Here is a 21,789-nt window from a genome sequence, read left to right as displayed (position 1 = left end):
AGCAACTTCTGCTTAGGGTCATCTGAAAATATAATTAATTTTATTAAAAATTTAACAGAAACCTAGGGTTTTAGTTGGGATTTTAGACTTTGTCTTTCCCCTACCCCCCCCCCCCCCTTGCCCCTCACTGTGGTCTCCATGTTTCTGATTTCCTCCAATGCATGTGTTAAAATTCAAGGCATCTATAAGGCACATGTCCTCCTGACCTAGTGCTGTAGTTATGATGATGCATAAAATAAATCATTGCAATTATGGAGGCAGTCTCAAGCACTTAGTAACTCATGCAATTGCTCCTTGAAACATGACTGCACTGAAGAAAGGATCATTAGTTATTTCCCGGGCGTACTTGGATATTGTAACCCTCTCCACAGGGTTCTATTAGGGAGTTAAGACCCGGTCATCTGTCCATACATCTCATTTTATGTTTCTGTTACTCAAAGGCTCTGTGATAGATGGTGAATTCCAGACTGTGTGTCTTCTTCACCCTCAGCATCTCCTTATCTATCAAAGTTCAGGTCAAATAGTAAATGACCAACCACGTGGGAAGGAAGAACCTAACAATGACAAAGTAAACAGGTTTAAGAAGTAATTTCTGGAAGGACTTAGGAGAGAAGGTGGATTTATGAGATTTATGACATAAAAATAATTTCCTGAGCAGGCATAAAGAAGTTGGTGAGATGAGATCTCACATTATACATGAAAAGGATGTAGCTGTAGAAAGCTATATAAACTGTTTGAAGCTATGATGGTCAGGAAGGAATCAAAGCTGGAAATGGGGGAAGGGAAGACAGGATCAGAGATATGTGAGAGTTTCAGTATTCCTTGTGTGGCATAAAAGGTGTTGGCAGTGTCTGAGTAGTCTGTAGTATGCAGTCTGAGAGTAATGGGATGTGATGAGAGAAGAAGAATGGGATCAGAAGATCCCATTGTCAGCAGAAAATTGCAGCCTGTGGTGAAGCCTTTGTTGGCTGAAGAAATCACTGTGCATACAGTATGATATCAGAAGCTGATAAGTGGCATCATGGAGTGTCCCTCTCTCCCTAATGGTAACACCAGCTTGCTCAGGAGGAGGTACTTCAAGGAATGAGAAGGGAGTGACCCAAGGGAGATTGTTTGGGAACCTGGTGTCAATGCTGCTCCTCATGGTGAATTTAGCTGAAGAGAGAAGGAGCCTTATGTAGGCATGATAGTGGCTGAAGAAGAGCTAGAGAAAGGCAGCAGGGAAGTACAGTGAAAGCCCAGTGGCTGATGGATGGTCTGTCAGTAGAGCAGCATGGTTTGAGGGGTTGTTCTGAAGAGAGCTGTCCCCTACCACGTGGAGAAAGAAAGGCTATGTCAGGCAGAGCTGGTATGTTAGCTGCTGATAATATCAGAGCCCAGCAAAACATGCAGCAGCCTGGCTAAGGGTAGATCAGATGTCCTCGTTTTGGAGGCGGCAACATCCCTCAGAAGGGTGGAGCAGATGGCTGGAGGCAGCAACAGCTCCAGCTCCAGCTTGATGTGCTCCTGCACGTCTGGCAGCCTCCATGCTGGCAGCAAGGCTTTTCCTTCCAGGGCTGCTGTGAATGGTCTTCTGGTGCAGGGGCTACAACACCATTTGACATACCCTGTCATTGTAAGGTTTCGTGGTCTTGATTGAGGTAAATCCCAGCAAAACATTCAATATTTGATCCTCTTTTTCCAGTATTTCTTCCTATTCTAATGACAGAGCTAGTTAAATCCCCCCACACAAAAATAACATTGGATTACTTCTGCCAACTTTTTGCAGAAGAGACAGTGAAATCTGGACTGTGCCACAGTTCTGCATGTGTTCCTCCTCAGAGGAACCATTCCCTGCGGAGGAGGTCACACAAGGAGGCAGATGAGTGTTTACTCGAGATGCCTTGCATCTCATTGCAGATACAATGTGATTTACTAGTTGCCATGGTAACAGTGCTTTTTTCATTCCATAACTTGAATAAATGTTGAGGTTGCCCTTGGTATAACTAACTTAGCTCCCTTCTAAAGCTGAGCACGATTTTATTATCTAAGGAAAGCAGAGAGGAGACTCCCTACTGAAATAAATTTACAGCATGTAAACATGCAACAAGCAGGTACATGATTCCATCAGGCACAAAATAAGGAATAAATTAATATATATGATTATCTAAAATTATAAAATATAAAGAAATATAAAATGTTGCTTCATAATGTGGTGTCATACATTTTTCTGTAATTTGTATTGTTTGTGACACTTTGGTTTTCTTCAATACATGAAAACTTATTTAATAATTTTATGGCTATTTCTTTATATAGGTATGCAAAAAAGCACTTTTCTTCTTTTTTCTTGTTGTAATCCTGCAATGAAATTCCTTTATTTCTTGGGTGCTATAACCTCCAGTTCTGAATTAATTATTGCTGGCAAGAGTTGATTGTTAACCTGCTCTTTCCCACCTCCCTTATTCTTTCATGTTTTCCTTTTGTTAATTGTGGACAACAAATATTATACCAAAACAAATGGGTCCTTTAATTTGCTCCCGTGCATGTAACATTAGAAAAAAGCATTCTAGATAGAAGCAGCCTGATTTTTCTCATTTCTATAGTTACTATTGGCATCAGTGAATATTTTATCCTGCATAATAAATGCAGAATCACATCTCCTGCTATTAGGTGGAAGGAGTGAGTTTTATTTTTCATTCTAACTCCTTTTCCTTTTTTTTTTTTTTGGCAGCTTTATTGCATGCTCTACAGATTTCTGTCTACTTAGGATCTGTTATCAAGTCTGTGAGCGACTAGTGGCTTATCTATGTTTGAATGATTTAGATTCATGAATTAATTAACAAGAAAAGAACCATTAGAAAGCATTAGTGAAAAGGCTGGTGATTTCAGGCTATTTTGGAGAGAATTAGAACTGTCATCCAAACCCAAGGAAATTGTAGCCATTGTGATTCATGCTTTCCTCAAAAGAAATCACTGTATTATGTCTAACTTAGTTGAAAACAACCACCAAACCACAGGATATAAATTCTATTTTGTGATGACTGTTATTGGTCTAGCAGTTAAATAAATTGTTTTGATTTTAAACATTAGCTTTGGATTGTTTTTTTTTTTTTTTCCCTACTCTTTTACTCAGTGCTTTTTCACACTTGCATTTAAATGTCAGTGCATTTGAGAGAGTTTGGTTCGGGAGTTCTTGAGAATGAGCTTGAGCTTTATATAGTATTCTCAGTTTTAGAGAACCCTTTTCTTAAGCCTTTTATGAGGTCAGATCCAGCTCCTGACCTTTGCTGAGTACTCTTTTTAGAAAAATTATCTGCATCCTTCTTTGAGAACAACACTTCAACAAGGAGATATATGCCTTACAGTGATAAATGTAATAAGCAGCAATAGGCAAGTTTTAACCTTCCTAGTTTGCAATTGTGGCTTATAATGGGAATAGTATACAAATTTTATTTTATTTTATTTTTATTGGAATGATGGCATTGGCAGCCTTGAGAAGTATCATAGATATAAGTCAAGAGACAAAGTTTTCTCTCAGAGACAGTAAGGGGGTAAGCGAATTTATAAAAATAATATTTTGCTACACACCCAATATGAATTGGAGTGAAAGACAAAGAAAGGCATCATCAGTCTTGTCTGCTTGACTTAGAAGTTGTATGTGTTCAGAACTGGTAATTAGAGCAATATAAGGCTAACAGTGTCATATATTTGCTGCCATCTCTCTTCCGTTCCTTCAGAAGACCTTATTTATCACTGCTTCCATTATAAGGGTTGTAAGGCCTTTGTACACATGTCCTTACCAAGGTGAATATTATTCTACATTAATAAATTAAATCTACTAACATTAGTCAGCTGTGTTCTGTGGTTCTCATTCTTGAGTGAAAGCTGTATGGGGGCTGCCAGAGAAGTCAAATTCCAGCCCTGTTAGATGTTAATCAAGTTGTTACCTATTTCCTCTCATATGCCAGTAATTTCTAGAACTTCACCCATCTGATGTTAGGATTATTCTGTCAAGTATAATTTCTGTACATCTACACATTTATATACATATATCCACATTTTTCTTTCCTTAAACCATATGGTAATAATAGTATGTGTCATCAGTCCTAGGGTATCCAGGTTAAATCTGCAGTCCTCCTTGAAGCCTTGGCACTCCTCCTCCCTTCCTGGCTGAAACATAAGTCCTGCAGTTTTTATATCATTTCCTTCATGCTCTTCACTGCAGCTAAGGCTTGAACCACTGCCACTAACATCACTGAAGATACTGTTCCAGTGTCTTCCAGAGAGCTGGGGGATTGAACTGTTACATCTACATACTTCTATTCTATTCTATTCTATTCTATTCTATTCTATTCTATTCTATTCTATTCTATTCTATTCTATTCTATTCTATTCTATTCTATTCTATTCTATTCTATTCTATTCTATTCTATTCTATTCTATTCTATTCTATTCTATTCTATTCTATTCTCAAAAGGAGGTACTTGCATCTGGTCCTTGAGTTTTTGTCCTGAAGGAAACTTTACATTTTGGGGAAGTAAACAGTTATGATGCGGGTGAAAATAAGAGAGCTGCAAAACTCTCTTGAGGCAGAAATACAAATTGAATTTTCCTGACACTTGCCTTGGGACCTGGACCTGCAGGCCTGTTGAGCTCCTGTGTGGCAGGGGATGCAGAAGCCCTGCCAGCCTGGGGTGGGCAGTATGTGCAGGCAGTGGGGGAAGCCTGGCTGGCTACTTTCTCTTCAAACTGACATGCTCTGGCACAGTTTCAGTTGTACTGAATTCATATTTTTTCAGTGAAAAGAAAAAGTTTCATTGGGAAATTTGCAACCAGCTCCATACCCCACCACATTAATTTCAGGGCCACTGGAGGGTATTGTTGGCATCTGCCCTTTTTGTTCTAGTCATGTTAATTTGCCCTGGTGTGGTGCAGGTTTTTCTACAGATACAGAAGATCTAAGCCTCCAATTCTTCTGTATACTGACATTTTTTCAAGTACATGCTGTCCTGCCAGCTGTGAGAGAATGAGATAATATTAATACCATCATCCCATCTTCTGTCTTGCTTCACTCCCTTCCCCTTTCTTTTTTCCCCTCTGTTTTCGTACAGTTGCAGAGAAAAGGTCTTCTCAGTTGTCCTTGCCAAGGTGGTAGCTCTCTGTCAGGCTGTCAGATTTACCCACTAATAGCTATGAAGAGTCTGCTCCAAGGAAGGGAAAACTGAAATGCATAAGCTTCAGTTGCTGTGAGAAGACATTTCTCATTAACCAACAAAGAGGTGTGGAGTGTTGAGGTTATGATAGCATTACTTTGGTGGTTGTGACACCAGTAATGATTTTCTTCATATTATGTTAGAAAGTGTGCCCTTTTTCCTGTGTTAGAGGTTCCTTCCTTTCATTAAAGTCCAATCCTTAAAGTGTTCTCACCTTAAATATATTTAGAGGAAATTGGGGGCTAGTCAGGGGTACAAACAATTTGGTCTCTGTTTAGGACACTTCTTGCATATCCAAACAGTGTATCTGCAACTGTACTGCAGCTCAGCACCACTGAAGTGTGCCACAGAGAAATGTACACCAGGATTCCTGTTTTCAGTCATGGATTTTATGCTTCTGTTATTTTCCAAAGAATATTAAGGGTTTTTTTTCTTTTTAACTGTGTACCCTCTTGCAGTTGAACTTCATCTTAAAGCTCTTTTCCAACAAAAACATTTCTATGATTCTATGAAAATCTTAATGAGGTTCCTCTTTTTTCACTTCTTTTGCTTTTCTTTAACTACACAAACTTATTTCATATTTTCAAGTGGCCTGCACAAGGAACCCCCTCACCCTGCTTGTAGTTGGACCACTGCTTGAGAACACCATACAAGTGAGTTTTTGGGTTTTTTTTCCCCTAGGACCTGGCTGCAGCCCTTCAGCTCACATAAGGACTCGCATTTAGCACTGCCCTATTCCCCTGAGCGGTTGCTTTCTTCTTAGTAATAGAGAAAGCAGAAATAATCCTACTCTCAGCAGTTTTGGGATTACAGGCAAAAATTGTGTTCCTTGATGTATGACTGTGTAGGGATATTAATCTTTTCCCTGATGCCTGTTGTCTGTCATCTCTTGTCTTACCAGCACTGTCCTTTTGACCCCTCTACAAGGATAACTTGTTATTAACGTTGCCTTTGCTGCCGATGCTCAGTATGCAGATGACAGCACAACAGTTTTTCTAAAAGGGCTTGTTCTGTGCATTATTACACACAGTATTCACAACTGGCTTCAGCAACAAAGGATTTTTATTATTTTTTTTTCCCCTGTGTTGTGGCTTGTGCCCATTTTATCACCATTTGTGTAGCTGATAAATTCAGAGGATGTTGTGCTAAGTCGAATGTTGTTGTTGTGCATCTGTCAGGCTGATAGCTCAGTGTGAGACCACTAGGAAGTTTTGGTACAATGCCTGGGTGTTTTTTACTGAAGGTAGGTTGTGATTGAAAATTCAGAGTGTTTTACAGATTGGTCAGAAGTCACTGAAAGCCAAAACAAAATCGCTGTGTGAGGCATTTTAATGTCAATTTCTACCAGTATACCGTGATTAGCCCACATTTATTAAAGGATTTAACAACTGCAGGGGAAAACAAAAATATTAGAGTACAGAGAACTGAGGGAAAGATCATAGCATCACAAAAATAATAAAATGCAATATGTATATCCTATAAGCTGTATTTTGTAGTGAAATGAAATAGCACAGCCTTAGGTAACTTTTTTTTTATGCTTAAGAATTGCCATATGACAAACTTCTGTTGATAGTCCTGCAGCCCTTTAAGGTAATTTTTCCCTTGATATTTGGAAAAAGCAGTGATCTTGCAACTTCAAAACAAGCAGTCCCATTGAAAACGTTTCATGTTTTGGTATTTTAAATTGAGGTAGAGTAATAACTATTTTTTTATTTTCATCTTTCTGAAATAGAGAGAGGGTAACCACTGCAGAAAAAATACTGGTCTCCTCCTTACATAGGGGTTGAGCTGTACTGGTGACTTTGAAAGCTTTTCCCCCGTGGTAGTTGAAAGTGAATCAAACATCTCAATGCAGATTTTGATCTCTCTTGAAACTCTGTGAAATGCAGTAACATATTCTGAGATGGATTATCCACAGAGATCAGAGATATTGTCATCTGCCCTCACATTAATTGTGATCTGTCCACTTCCATTTTTTTCTCAAATGAAGGGGAATAGCCTGTGAAGAATAGAGTAATTTTTGTACATGTTTGTACTTTCGTGACTTTAGACCTAATTTTTCAGTTGCCACAATAACAGGTCCCAGGGAGAAACATAGGGAAGTGTAAGAAGGTGATCATCCTTAGTCTTGATAGAAATTGTATGACAGTGTATCTTAGATCCGTTAATAGACTATGTTTTGTTGTCTTTCTTTTTTTTCCCCTTTCCCATTCTTTTATGCTTGCAATATAAATGTGCCTATATTTTATAGCCAGGACTCACCTCATTGTCTATTATTAGCACTAACAAATGTCTCATGCTGTAAGACTTCATTTTCCATTGCTTCCAGGAGTTTTTGCATATTTTCTGTTTATTCTGAAAGGTGTCTGCCTCAGCCTATGTAATTCTATATGAAAAATGCAGTCAACATTGTTCAGAAGCAGCTAAGAGTGAAGTTAGGGGTAAATCCTGTTTTGCTATATTAAAAAAAAAATTGGCAGCAGTTCTCTGAAAAGCTCTTATGCCCTTATTATTCTGAGGTGGGATCTGAAATTCCTTTGTGGTTTTTTTGCCATCTTCATAAATATTTGCCCAAATATGACCTGAGTTGGAGGCCAAAAAATGCAGTTTGTACAAGCTCTGTGAAGAGTTTCTAGAGCTCTGGAGGTTAATATTTGAAGGCTCTGAAAGCTCCAAGCATGCTTCAGCCTGAGCTGTGAAGGGTTTTCTGTACAGCTGCAGCTCCTGGCTGTTACAACCAGAATGTGCCTGTAGGATGTAATGAGCCAGGATGGAGATTTAGCTCTGTCACTTTTGGTGTGTCCAACCTCAGGGGGCAGGTTTGGGGACCTCAGTGCCACTCTGCAAAGGCCTTTTGTCTTAGCTTGGACCCAGTCTCCAAGTCTCAACATATGCTGAACAAGGAAGAGTTGTAGGGATGGAGCAGGACAGAGTGAAAAAACCCAGTATTTTATTCAAAGGAACTACATTAGATAATGCAAAGATTACCTGTCAATGTCTCTCAGTTTTTTGACTTGACTTTTCTGTCTTTTTCATGTTCTTGTAATTCTTCTTTTGCATGGATATTATATACCAGAGATATTATAACACCCAAGCAAAAAGACATCTTCCCAGCAAAACAATCAGTCTTTGGAAATGAGGATCTTGTTACTTTGTGGCTTTTGTCAGGCTCTGTCACCAGTTTGAGAACTTTCCCTGCATGGGCAGTCAAAGCTTCTCTGCACTTGTTCTTCTGACCCCACTTCCTGGCTCTGCTCTTGTGTTTCACACTGTTTGGATATGTTCCTGTGTGCACAGGGAAGTTCCTTAATTTCATTGAGGGCAGCAGTCTCCTCTTCAGAACACAAACAGCCCTGGGAATCCTCTGTGTTCGCCTTTTCCCGTACCTCTCAAGGGCATGACCTGGCACCAGCATCAAAAGACATAGAGGCAGACGTGATTGGCATTATCTGATTGTGTTGAGTCAGTTTTACCAAATTATGCTAGGAAAACAAAATGTTCCTGCCCTCCATAACTTCTAGAAGAGGCAATTTCTTTGTCATTTAATGTGATTCTTGAGCAGATAATCTGTGTAAAGTTTACTGTGTTGCATGTTGCCCAAGGAAGATTCTCCTTGCCTTTGCTTAGTTGTTTGGCAGCAGGAAAATCTGCCTGTGCAGTGGATTTTCCATGCTCTATTAAGTTTATAGATGCCTTATAGGTTATCTTTTAGTTCCTTCATGACTTTTTTACCCACTGAAACTGGCAGTGTGTGAATCTGTCTGGCTCTGGTATTGGCTGGGGTAGCTCTGGGTCTGACTCCTTTTTAACAAAAGCAGGTGAGGAGATGTTGGCCAAAAGTTTTGTCATTGGGAAATGCATAGTTTGCATTGCTGGTTAGGGATGTGCCAGCATAACAGGCACTTCAGTAATGGGTAACATAGATACAGAAATTAATCTTTGCACAGTTGTCCTGTCCTGGAGAAATTATGTGAACATGGATTTTCTTTTCAGTGAAGCAGGCTTCTGAATATACTGTTGCAGAGCATAATGTTTTTTTTTTCTCTTAGAAAGCTGGTGGAAAGCAGAGCAGTTTTTAAATGCTATTTCTAGCAGTGGAGGTTTCTCACAGGAAGAGAGGAGTCAGTGCATTCTGGGTGTTGGATTCTTTTTTAATTAATTAAAAGGCCAAACTCAGGAATGCAAAGAACACAGAAATATCCCTGATACCAAAGTTACCAGTTGCTTTGGCCAGAGATTGAGTTTTTCCCTGCCTATTGCAAACAATCCAGAAACCTAATGGCTTCCATAAGGAAGCCGGCCCACTGTGGCTGTTTTCAACAATGTCATCCATAGGTTCCTTCTGCTTCCTTCTTCCTCTGTGCTAATTCAGGGGGTCATATTCCTGCTCATGCAAAGTGTAACTCACAAGTTGAGGCCTGTTAAGCAATGACTTCCAGCTGTTTCATTCCTGTAAGCATATAAATATTTATACCACCCCAGGGTTCCTTTCATGCTGAAAATAAAGGTAGCACTTGTCTGCTGTTAAAATATATTACCCAGGAGATAAATGGCTTACCTCAGTATTAGGAAGATGGATGAGAGGAGTGGAAAATTGGCTATAATATTGGTTGGAAGATCCACTGAGTCCAGAGAACCTTGCTGTTTACTTGAAACTCCTGCTGGGAACTGACATCGAGGTTGATAGTGCTGTGTTTAGCTATCAGGAGATGATTAATTAAAAGCTGTAATAAATGTGAAATATAGTGGCTGACAGATGCAGAGCCAGCTAAATTTCCTTGTGATGGGTAATGTGCACCATGGATTGATTATAACATGCTAACAGGATGTGAATGGTGCTTTTGAAGGTACAGATGAGACAGGGAGAGTGCACATAAGGCCACATGTAAAGTGAGATGGGAGTGTACCTCTGTGGCATTTGGGTGCTCTACCCCTTTCTGTCCCACCTCAAATCCAAATGCATTCTGATGGAGGCTGCTGGGAGTAATTTCCTACCCACTGCCTGGAGCAAAGTAAATATCAGATAGGCAGTGTGGGGGGCTCAAATCCAGCTGCCAGTGCAGCGTCACCCAAGTGAACTGGGGTGCTGTGGTGGCCTCTCTGCCCTGATCCATAAAACGAGAGCTGGTGATGCTGTGCCTCTGTTGCCCTGCATGGCCGGCACAGGCTGCAAGGGCTGTGTGAAGGTCTGGCAAACTGCTGGAAGGCTTCCTTGTTAATTGGAGGCGTGATGAGAACATCTCTTGAGTCAGTCTGCTGGCTCTCAGGGATTCGGCCAGGGCGCTGCCTTGCCCTTCAGTACACGCTGCTGTCACTTGGGGGCCCCTCGCATCCTCCTCATCAGTCACTGGCTGTAGACGGAGCATGCTGAGAGCAGCTCGGTTTTCTTCCAGCAAGAACTATTTCACGGACCATTCCAGGTTCTGGTAAATGAAGCGTGCCTTGATGTCATTTCAGAGTAATATCTGTATTGAAATCGGAACTTGTGAAAATACGTAGGACTTGCCTATGTGCTTTGCTTTGTTCAGGTTAATTGTTGTGGCTTGTTGTATGATTAAAGGGCCTGACTGGACACAAAAATATGTCATGTATAAGTGGAGGTTTAATGAAATAGTAATTCTTCCCTAAAGTGAGATTGTGTTTGATATAAGATAGCAAAATAAAGAAATTCTCTATTCTTCTCTTTTTTGGGGGGGAAATATTTATTATAGGTAATGAAAATCCAACTTGAACCCAATTTGCCTTAGTTTTGCCCAATTTTTGATAAAATAGATTGATTTTTCTCTTCCTAGAAATTGCTGAAATTGGCAAGAACAAGAGGAAGAGCCTTATGAAAATCTTACCATTGGGGCACTTTATGCTGTAAATTTGGAAACACCTACACCACAGGTTTTTTGAAAATATCTCTGCCTAGTCAGATGCTGAAGGGGAAACACTGTCTTCCACACCAACCATTGTTAATGTCCTTTCATTATGAAAGAGCTTTCACCCTCCCAGTGCTCCCTGTTGAGTTGCTGCCAGCTGCTCATGTATGTAATGTATATGGGTGTGCTTAAAATCCATTCCCATCTATGAGGAAATAGATGGCTTGTACAAATACAGCACCATACATCACATACATTCTCCATATGTGCTGCAGTTTGGAATGTCAGTGAGCACAGGGAAATGAGGATCCGGGCTATTTTAGAGGATGGAAATGCCAGAGAAGGGACAGAGAAATGGAGCGATTTGTTTGTTTGGATAAATCTCCCTTTTGCTGAATTGCTTTAATGCTGTGCCTGATCTTCCTCTCCTTCTCTTTTGCTGCTTCTTTCATTGCAGTTTTTCAAATATGTAGGCAACAAAAAACCACGGCCAGTGAAATGGAAGATTACAATTATGCATCAGTATTCCTGTAACGTGGCTGCTCAATAATGTCTCCTGGGAGTGTTACAATGAATATCTGACATTAATTGGCTCAGTACCTGTATGTCAGACCTTGCAGAAATTTAATAGATCAATTCTACATGTTCTTTACTGATAAAGAAAACTTCTTCAGGGCAGGGGCTGCATCTTTGGGCGCGCCTGTACCACAGTGACAACGAGAAGTATCAGTCCAATTCACTGGGTCTCAGAATAAAAAATTAAATAATAGAAAGAGGAATCACAAAGTGGTTTCTCTCCCTTGTTTTGCCAGGGTAGCTCTGTTCCTTAACATTTTTTAACCCATTTGAAGTCTGTTAACTGCTGGATACTGTACACTTCATGCACAAATGCTGTTTTCTCTTCTTTGAGTACCAACATGTATAGCCTTCATACGCGTGTTTGACATACTGAACAATATAACTAAACCAGGTCAGAATTAGAGGAACAGCACCTACTGGGATGTACTTGCATTGAAACAGCTGCCTCTTTTGTGTCGCGCACTCTGCGGTGACTGAGCGTGCCAGGAGGATCTGGCAGGGGGCTGCGCGCCGCTCTCCGGCAGCCGCCGCGTTTCAAAGCGCCCTGCTCAGTCAGCAGCCAGCGCTCGGCTCCCGCTCTGCTCCGTCAGCTGCCTCGGGCTGCGCCGGGCATGAGGGCTGCGTGTGCGCTAATGGATCATGGCTCACCTCCCGTCCGTTTCAGGGGGAAAGTCGCCGTACAAACCGCAGCTTAGCCAAAATTCACGCACACGGCCGTCACTGGGCTGAACTTCTGTGGGGGTGTTTGTTTCCCAAGTTAAAAAGTTGTTGAAAAGAAAGGAGAGCCGTACGCCGAGTATTTTAGGAGATGCTCAGAGGTACACATGACATGCCTGCCCCACTGTTTGTATTGCCTTTACTGAAGTACAGCAGAGAAGGTTTACAGAAGGTGTATTCTGCCTCTCTATTACTGGCACGCTCGGGAGCACCTGCCGCTTTCAGACTATTGTTACCTGTCCCCTGCTTTGTTCGACTGTCTGGGAATTAAACAAACCATCACCTTGGGGACACGGAAACCCGCATATTCAAAGCGCGCTCCCACCGGCTTCTGCGAATTAAAATCCAACACAGGGAGCCCAGTGCCTCTCACAAAGGGACCCCGGGGTGCAAAGAGCCCCCTCCCCAGTCTAAGCCCCCGGGCGGCGGGATGGCAGCCCCAGCCGCGACCCCGGCGGGCACTGACCGCGCTCTCTCTGTCCCTCTCTCTCTCCCTGCCTCTGAAGGTGGACGATGGAGGCGGCGGCGAGCGGGCGCGGGAGGCGGCCGGCGCGGCGCTGGTGCTGCGGAAGGTGTGGTCACGCAGCCCGGCCCCCGAGCGGCGCGGGAGGTAAGGCTTCCGCGGCTCCGGGCGTGCGGGGCTGGGCCGGCCGGGCCGGGCTCGGCGGCGGCGGCGGGCGGGGCGGCGGCCCGCGGCCCCGGCAGGGCGATGGCCCCCGCGGGGGGAGCTTAGGGCCCGGCGGCGGCGCGCAGGGAGCGGGGCGCCATGGGCAGCGGCAGGGTGCGGGTGCCCGAGGCGCTGGCGGGCCGCGGCGGGGAGCGGCCGCTGCCCACCTTCGACGTGCCTTACTTCAAGTACATCGACGAGGAGGACGAGGAGGATGAGTGGAGCAGCCGCTCGCAGTCCTCCACCGAGGATGACTCCGGGGACTCTCTGCTTTCCGACAGATACGTGGTGGTGTCGGGGACGCCGGAGAAGATTTTGGAGCATCTCCTCAGCGACCTGCACCTGGAAGCCGCCCAGGACAAAGAGACGGGTAAGGAGCGAGCCTGGCGGAGGGGCGGCGGCGGCCGGGGATGGGGGAGAGGTGCCGGTGCCGGCAGAGCGGCGCGGGGATCGCTCCCGGGCACCCCGGCCGAAAGCCGCTGGCAGCCTGGCGATGCGGGAGGAATCCCCGGGCGGTGGCGGAGCAGCGCCGGCCCCGGGGCAGGAGCGCCGGCGGCAGCGGAGCCGCTCGGCAGCAACTTGAACCGGTTCACCTTCGGCTGCGGCTGCCGCCGGGGCAGCGCAGGCTGCGGCGGGCTTTGTACAGCACCGTGTCCCTGCCGGCAGGGCTGCCATCCCTCGTAGCCCGCAGCTGCTCCTGTATCCATCCGGATGCTTGCAGTGCACCTCACCTCCCTGCCAGCTATCTGTTTTGCCACCACCCCGGTACTTTGGCACGTCTGTTTCATTAAAACGGCTTATAAATTTCCTCATAGCCCGGGGCACACCGTATCGCCCAGTGCTCTGCTTGTTTGTCTTCAACCAGAGATATTTCATTCCAGCCTAGAGCAATTTTATCTGAGTCGGGCTACTTGACATGCATGCAGTTTAATTTCCAGCTGGATCTCTTGGATATATGCACAGCTTGCTGTCACCAAGAGCTCATGGAGTAGTTTATCAGAAGTGACTGTAACCTGCCATTCATAGATGCTTTTAATGGAAGCAGCCAGGGCAGTGAGACTTTTGGAGGTCCTGAATACTGAAGAGGAGGGTAGGAGGCTGTCAATGGCACTATGTATTTAGTCATCCCCAAAAGGGTTAAAATGCATACTCCTGATGCCTGTATATATCTTTCTCTACAAATGAGATTACTGAGAATAAACACACGTTAATCCTTTTAAATGTCTGAAAATATAAATAACATCCGTGATTCCCAAAGGAATGTTTCAGAACAAGTCATTAGTTTAATGTGGGACAATAGGCATATTCCTAGTGCCGATGTGTCAGTGCCCCAAAGAAACACATAGTGTCTGCCAGTGATATTATTACAATGTTTCGAGTGCTGCTTTTGTCTGCCTAGACATTAATATTTAGTGCAGAGAGAGGCTGTGATTGTTTTCCTTCCACAGATGCACAGGCTAGTTATGGGTGTAATTTACTTGAACCAGCTCATTGGCAGTGTAGTGAGGATCCTTCCTTGGCCTTTTAAGGTCAAATATTGGAATGGAATAAGTTTTCTCATTAATGTTTATCACACAAAGATTGGGCAACAACAGCTGCCAGTCTTTATAGTCTGCTTCACCTTATTTTATAAGCTCACAATCTTGCTGGAAAACAATTATACTTTCAGTAGTGATATGCATTATATTTTGGTGTTTGTAAAAGCAAAGCACTCCTTATGTAAAGCGTTAGATGCTGTATACATCCTCCCATGTACTACCTTTTTTTTTATCTCTTTACTCTCCCTCACATCCCTGAGAGGCTGTTCCTAAGCCTGGTCTTTTTGTTGTACAGAGAGGCTAGTAAACTGTCCTCAAAGCAAATGTTAAACCATTACTTGCTTGGTTGTTAGCAGATGGTAAAGTATTTAAAGGTTGATTAGCTTCCCCTCACCTCTGCCTTATCCTAGCTCCTTTGGAAAGAAACAATTAAGCTCTGCCCTGTAGCTGGGGTTAACTGGATCCCAGGGGCAGAACAAAGTAGCTGTGCCTTTGGTTTTTTGCCATCACAAAGATGTGTGCTAAACTTGCCCAGCAGCCCTACACTCTCTCGAGGATAGTTCCTCAGATACCATTTTCTTCTGACTTTATCAATGTGATAATACAGAACTTCATCAAAATGTAAGACTTTAGGAGTGTTGTTTCCCAATGGTTTATGAGGGGGATGCCCTGTAATGGTTTCAGCAGCTTTTTTTGCAGACTCAGTTGCCTTTGGCATGAGGAAGTATGGGATATGGCATGAGGAAGTATGGGATGTTGTTTGTGCATATGTACAGCTTTGTGTGTGTACCTGAAGGCATCCTTCTGCCCTTTGGGTACTTGGATTTGCTGGGTTTTGTATTTTTTTCTAGTGCCAATCTGGCCCATCTCAGAGCCCTGCAGGCTTGTGTTTTAGCAGGCATAGCTTCACAGAACATAAAAGGACAATGTTGTACCCAGCTGCTGCTCCTGCTGTCTGTCTGCCAACTCCAGGATGACTTCTGTGGCCTTTTGCTTTCCCTGCAGCCCCCAATACAGTTTCCTTATTTGTGTCTGTAAAAAACAAGAGAAAGGGCTGTTCTTACATTAGAAGGTGCACAGGGGGCTGTTGTTCTGTTCGACCCTTTGCACTGCTTCCCAAGGAGGGATGCTCTGCATGTTTTCATTCCCACCCTTTGGATACCAAATCATATCTGCAGCCCTCTGTGGTTGTTAACAGAAAAATCCACTGTCCTGGGGCTGGTGTGGTCATGGAACACTGCCTTTTCCAAACACTGCCTTTTCCAAAGACTGACATGGCTGGACGGTGTGCCATGGATTGCTCCCAGCCAGCCTCCATTTCCTAGCCCAAGTCGGCAGACACTGCTTGCACCTGAGAGCCTAAAGCAAGTTTTGGGGCTGGTCTGGAAAAAATTTTACTGGTGTCCAGCCCGGTCTCCAGGGCTTCCTTCAGCTGCTGCTCAACCTGCAGCAAGACACCTTAAGCACTCAGCTTAATAAACAGGTGGGGACCCAACCTGAAGAGTTATCCCAGTGTCTGTGCCATAACAGAGCACTGTTATAGCAGCTGAGGACACCTGAAGAGGACACTGCAGTCTGCAAAGCTAGACTAGTCTATTGCCCTGGTGACTTCCATAGGCAGGATGTCTGGAAAGCCTGGGCTTTGCAAGACTCTTTAGGCTTAGCTTACTTAGTAATTGTTTCATGACTGAGGGATTTTTGAGGTGACTGTGTCCAGGAGTGTATGCAAGTTCTTGGAATATCTTTAATTTGTGCTTGCCAGCCTTCCATCTCAAAGAGAGGAAGTTTTCATCTTGCTGAGGTACTAAAACCTGTAAAGTACCAACCCCCAAGACGACTGTTCTTCTTTCCTGCCATGGGATGGATGGAAATTTTAAATTTCTGTAAAAAACAAATTTTCTGAGTCATCTCTAAGGTGGTTGGAATCACTGGGGAATGTCTGCTGAGTGTGCATTTTAGAGTGCAATTTGAGGTTTTAAGAACTGCATAGAGAGATACACTCCAAATATGTCAGTATCTAGGTAGAAGATGCAAAACTCCTGGGCTAATCCTCATCAAGGGTGGGGATTAAAACAAGTAATCTTCAAGAGGCCAAATCTTACCATCTCAGAATCCCTAATCCCTCCCCATTGACTACACCATTTATTTAGAATCATTGTTATTTTATGTAAAATCTTTATTTCTTGGATGTTAGCAGTATTTCCTTCTCTAGATATTATCCTGATGTCATTTTTGGAGTTTCCTGTAGCTGGTCTCTCTTCAAACATACTGTCTTGCTTTGTGGTGGTTATGTTCAACATCTGGCAGCCTCTGGAATGATGTAATGATCATCACATCAGTGCTGCTGCTCCAGGCCTGCCTGGATCTCTCAGACCATTTCCTTCAGTCCATTGGGTCACCTCTCTCAGGCAGCTTAAGCAGAACATTGCTGAAGTAGAACAAAATCTCGCCCACTGCATCTGCTGACACCACCATGTCTTCTACCTCCCTACTACAGGATTCATTTCAGGGAATGAACAGAGAAGAAATTAGTTTGTGGAGGTCTTTGAGAGCAAGAGGCAGAGGAAAAGGGTGATCTGGAGAAAGGAAATAAACGTGGGATGGTATGACTGGCACAACATGGTGGTGTTGGTATTAACTGATGTGTCTTTGTAGTGGACTGGCTGAGGGGGACTGTGACAAGGGGGAGGCTTGACAGTTTTGTTAGGCTCTTGCAGATGTTGGGATGGCAAATTATGCAGGGCCTGGAGAGAGATTAAAAGGACAGAAAAAGAGGACAAATCCTCATGATATAGCTAAAGGAGAGGCAGAAAAGTGTAAGTATGGTCTGGATTTCTTTGGAGTAGGAAAAGAAAGGAGTAATGACCTTTGTATCTTGCTATATCACCTTATCTGGGACTGTGCAGGATCCTTGGATTAGTGGGAACTCTCCCCTGTCATACGGAAGCAATTTTACCTTTAGGATTTTAACATACCACCTTGGAGGGGCCTTCGGACTATGTCTATTTGTCCTAGAAGTCCTGTGTCGTGAGAGTTACTTTTGTTTAACACATTCTGTTTCTGCACTGCGCCAATGGCACTGCTGTGCTGTTGGGCAGTGGCACCCTCTGTGGTGTATGTGACCTTGGAGGAGAATCTCTCTTGCATGAACTGACTGTAGTCAGCTGCTAAATGAAGTTGTGAAAAAGGGACACAGCTCTGCCTTTTCTAGATTGTCTTTTGTTTACTATTCCAAGAAAAAAAGGTCTGGTTGCTTTTTGATAATTTTTTCCTAGTTATGAAGGATTTATTAGGGTTTTTTGCTCAGTGTGCTTTTCACTGATGATTAAAAGGTGTTGAAAAATGTACTCCTGTGACTGCCCCTCAGTCAGTGCAAGTGTATCTGATGCATGTGGACTGATGTCAACAAGAATAAACACTTGCCCAACACTTTGTGATCCTACCTTCCAGGTTTTAGGATGGAGAGAATAAATGCCTGCTAACCCTTCCTCTTAACAGTCCTTCATAATGTAATGTTGTCACTCATAATTTTAAGGGATTTTGTAAACTCTTCCCTGAAGTTTTAGGAAGATTTGGTAAAATAAGTGGGCTCAGTGCATATTACTGCCATGCTCATGGGAGGGGAATAAGATTTTAGCTGAGCACATCAATGTAAGAATAACAGAAAAGCTAAAAAATACTAATATATGTCAGTGTTCAATATGAGAGAACCTGGGGAGGCTCTTGCAGGGGACCATTGCTTTATGCTGTGTGAGTCTAAGCTATCTCTAAATTAGACTGTCAGTAGAAGTAGGTTTAGAATAAATCAATAAAATGAATAGTAGCAAATCACCAGGATCAGATGTTACTCCCTGCAGACTTCTAAAGGAACTCTGATATGAAATTGCTGAACTCCTAACAGTGGTGTGTAATCTATCATATAAAGCAGCTTGAGTGGCAGAGGAAGGTGGAAAATGTGATACCAATTAAAAGAAATGGTTCTATTTGGGGAACATCTAAGTAATAAGGTTGTCATTTTATCAATACATTATTCTAGCATAAACTGGTGCTGGAGTTGAAGGAAGCAGTTCAGCTTTTTTCAGCCAGTCTTGCCACTGGTGCCTCTGTGCTTCTGCAGTATGCAATGTGATTCTGTAGCAGACCCAAAGCTGGTCCTAGTTGATCCTAACCTAGGAAATACTAAATTATTAATAAGTTTTAAGATCCACTTGATCTGTCAGTGACACAAAATTTGCTCCCCTGACACAGAGAGAGGGTGGCAGGGAGTGAGAGGTGTGCGGATGAGGACAGTGGGAGAGAAGGACTGGTGTCTTTAGCAGCTGGAGTTGATTGCAGGAGTGTGATTAGATGCAAAATTTCAGCATGAAGTTATGAATTTGTGTTGGGAAATGGGGTGTCAGTACAGTAGATGCAGAAGAAAAAAATGCATACAGAAACTTACTGAGAAGGAGGAAATGTGGCAATTATTTTTTGCAGATCTCTCAGATCTTGTGTATCCTGTAGGGCCGTTAAATGTTTGAAAGAGCATCAGGATATATATGATCTGGTGTGCCTGTATCGTGTTCATATTTTCAAAATGTTTTTGATAAAGTCCCTTGCCAAAAATCCTGAAAGAAATTTAAAGATCATTTTGATCAGGAAGGAGATGCTTTTCAGGACTGATAATTACTTGAGAGAGAAGATGAAAGGTAGGAGTAAATTGTCTGTGTTTAAAATGGAGTGAATTCTCCATTGAAGACTGGGTGCTGCTGAGTGTGGGATAAAATCTGAGGTAACAGTATGTGCTCCTATTATTAAATGGTTGATAAATAAAGCCATCGTTTCACCTTTGGTGGCCATGCAAGATGTTCTTGTACACCCTTTTATCCTCTCATCTGGCTGCCTGTTTGAGTTCTTGTGCTATGTCAGGAAGCTGATCCAACTCAAAATTAGTCTCATGAAAGTAGTAAGAATGGGGCAGTGTAGAACTGGGAAAATAAGTTGGGAGCAGGCCCCTCGAACCAGCCCTATGGCTGCTGAAAGATGAAAGGAATAAAATCTGTGACTGCAGGATAAAATTGCAGATGGAATCCAAGTTTGAAAAATGCAAAGTAATGTGTTTTTCTACCATGAAGAAGAGGAAATTCTCATTATACATATTCAGCAGGGTGCTGACTTGACTATTATCATGTAGAAAATAGGTCTGTGGAGGTAGTGTGGATAGTTCTTGGCAATTTTTGATCAGCTCTGGTCAAAAAGGCAAGTAATATTTAGGCTAATTGGGAAAAAAAGCCAAGCAAGAGCTGTAGTTATACCACTGTGTAACTGTGAAATATGGAATGTATAATATGATTCCTTCTCCCCCAGCTCAAGTTGAAAATGAAGTAAAGGGCAGCAAGGGTGATTAGAATTACAGATTACATACATCTAAGAAAAAATAGTCTAGGTCACGTCATTGTAGGAAGGCAACTTTTGGTAAAAGAGATTTATGGTGATCTACAAGACTGACTGTTGTGTGGGGAAGGTGAGATGTAAAGATCGTTCATTGTTTCTCATAATGAGGCAAGTGTTTTGTAACACAGTGAATTTGGTTTATAACTAATAAAGAGAAGTGTTTTTCTGGTATAATGTACAGCTAAACGGTGGAATTTGTTGTTGTGAGTATTCTGTGGAAGCCAAAATTTGGGAAGGTTTAAACACAAACTAGGCAAAATCCTGGCAAAAACTCTATCACTGCAGTGATACCAATACGACTTACCATTTGGAAAGTCTACTCTGCCTGTTGCTGGAAGATGGGAGGTTGTGTCTGAGGAAAATAACTCTGTATTAATCTTTTTTTGAATTCATTTTTGTTCTGTTGGGCATCCTCTGTCAAAGACCTGGTTGTTTTTATGGGGATCCTTGCTCTGACCCAGAGTACTGCTTGCAGCATGTTGCAGTTTGGAAAGAATTAATCAGAATCTAAGATTATAGTAAGATAGGTGGGACAACTGAGTGAGTTGTTGTTTCAGATGGCAGCACAGTGGCAGCAGCATTTTCTGCTAAATGGCATGGTGGAACCTGAGGCTGGGACAAGAGAAGCTGGAGCTCTGGGTAGCATGAAATTGGGACCAAGGCTGCCAGCAGTGACACTGGCTTCTCAAAGGGAAGGTCTGACATTCTCTAACTGTACTTTGCCATGCTAGCCCACCTTGCTTCTACACTTGGCTTGACCTTGTGCCAAGTAGATTTATGTAACTTAATAGGAAATATTTTTTTCCCCCTTTGATAGGATTATTTTCTGTCACAGTAGTGAGCTGAATCAGCTTGCAGAGGGAGCACCATGTCTGGGATTCACCACAGACAGACTGTGTCACATGCTGCAGTGCCAGAGATAATGGGAAATGCCAATGAGGGGAATATGTCTAAGATGCTCTCTAGTGTCAGGAGCTCAGACAGTTTTTTCTGAGAAAAAACAGAGCCTGAAAAGGGTTTATTTGCACTTGGGCACTAAAACTTGTTTGGGCAAACTTTGGAAAGGCCGAGTCTGGGAATGCTGCTCCTGAATTGTCCCACCGTTGTATCCAATGACTGGGAAACTAGAATCAGCATGGGGAATGATAAACACTCTTATGCATGATCAGGACTCTCTTTGTAGATACAAATGGTATTTTTTTCAGTTCATCATTGCAAATACATTTATGCTGTGAGTACATTTAGCAAGTTGGACCCTTTGAGGGAGAGAAAGTGACTGAGGTAGCCATCAAAAATCCACAGTTTTTCATGTGTGTAGGAATTTCGGTGTGCCCAGGAGCACCAAAGCACTTTGTGCACTGCAGGCACCTAAATACGTTATTTTTGTACTCAATGCAAGAATACCTGGTAGAGCCCCAAGTGTTTAATGTTCTGTGTTTGAGTCAAATTTGCAGAAGAAAAACCTACCATTCTATATGACAGCCAATTGGACCATAGTATTGTCAGTTTCTCAGTTTTTTCCCTGTAATTCAGTGATTCATTATTGCCAGTTGTTGCCTTTTGCTATGTGAGAAAGTGATAAGGAGCTGTCATGAAAGCCTAGTGTGAAACCATTTATTATGAAGATGTGCATTGTAGACAATATCAGGGTTTTTGATGAACTTAGTTGTTTAAGCAGAAAGGAATTGGGAAGTGTAGGTCTAGCAGGAGAATATTTTTTAGGGGTAAAAGTAATTTTCTTTTGACCGTGGGAAAGGCTTCTAAGTCAGAAAAGGCAGAAAATGTTCATTTGTTGTACT

General features: G+C 42.8%; 1 protein-coding gene across 1 annotated transcript in view; it reads left to right on the top strand.

Annotated features, from left to right (window-relative positions):
- Positions 1 to 21,789, top strand: part of RAPGEF5 (Rap guanine nucleotide exchange factor 5) — a 156,747-nt gene that overhangs the window by 79,380 nt on the left and 55,578 nt on the right. The window contains exons 10-11 of the mRNA XM_058024290.1: positions 12,859 to 12,962; positions 13,301 to 13,389. Of these exons, the coding sequence (XP_057880273.1) occupies positions 12,859 to 12,962; positions 13,301 to 13,389 (193 nt within the window). The remainder of the gene's footprint in view (positions 1 to 12,858; positions 12,963 to 13,300; positions 13,390 to 21,789) is intronic.

The sequence above is a fragment of the Melospiza georgiana genome, chromosome 1, assembly GCF_028018845.1.
Source record: "Melospiza georgiana isolate bMelGeo1 chromosome 1, bMelGeo1.pri, whole genome shotgun sequence".
NCBI lineage: Eukaryota > Metazoa > Chordata > Aves > Passeriformes > Passerellidae > Melospiza > Melospiza georgiana.
This window is presented reverse-complemented; position numbering and strand designations above follow the sequence as displayed.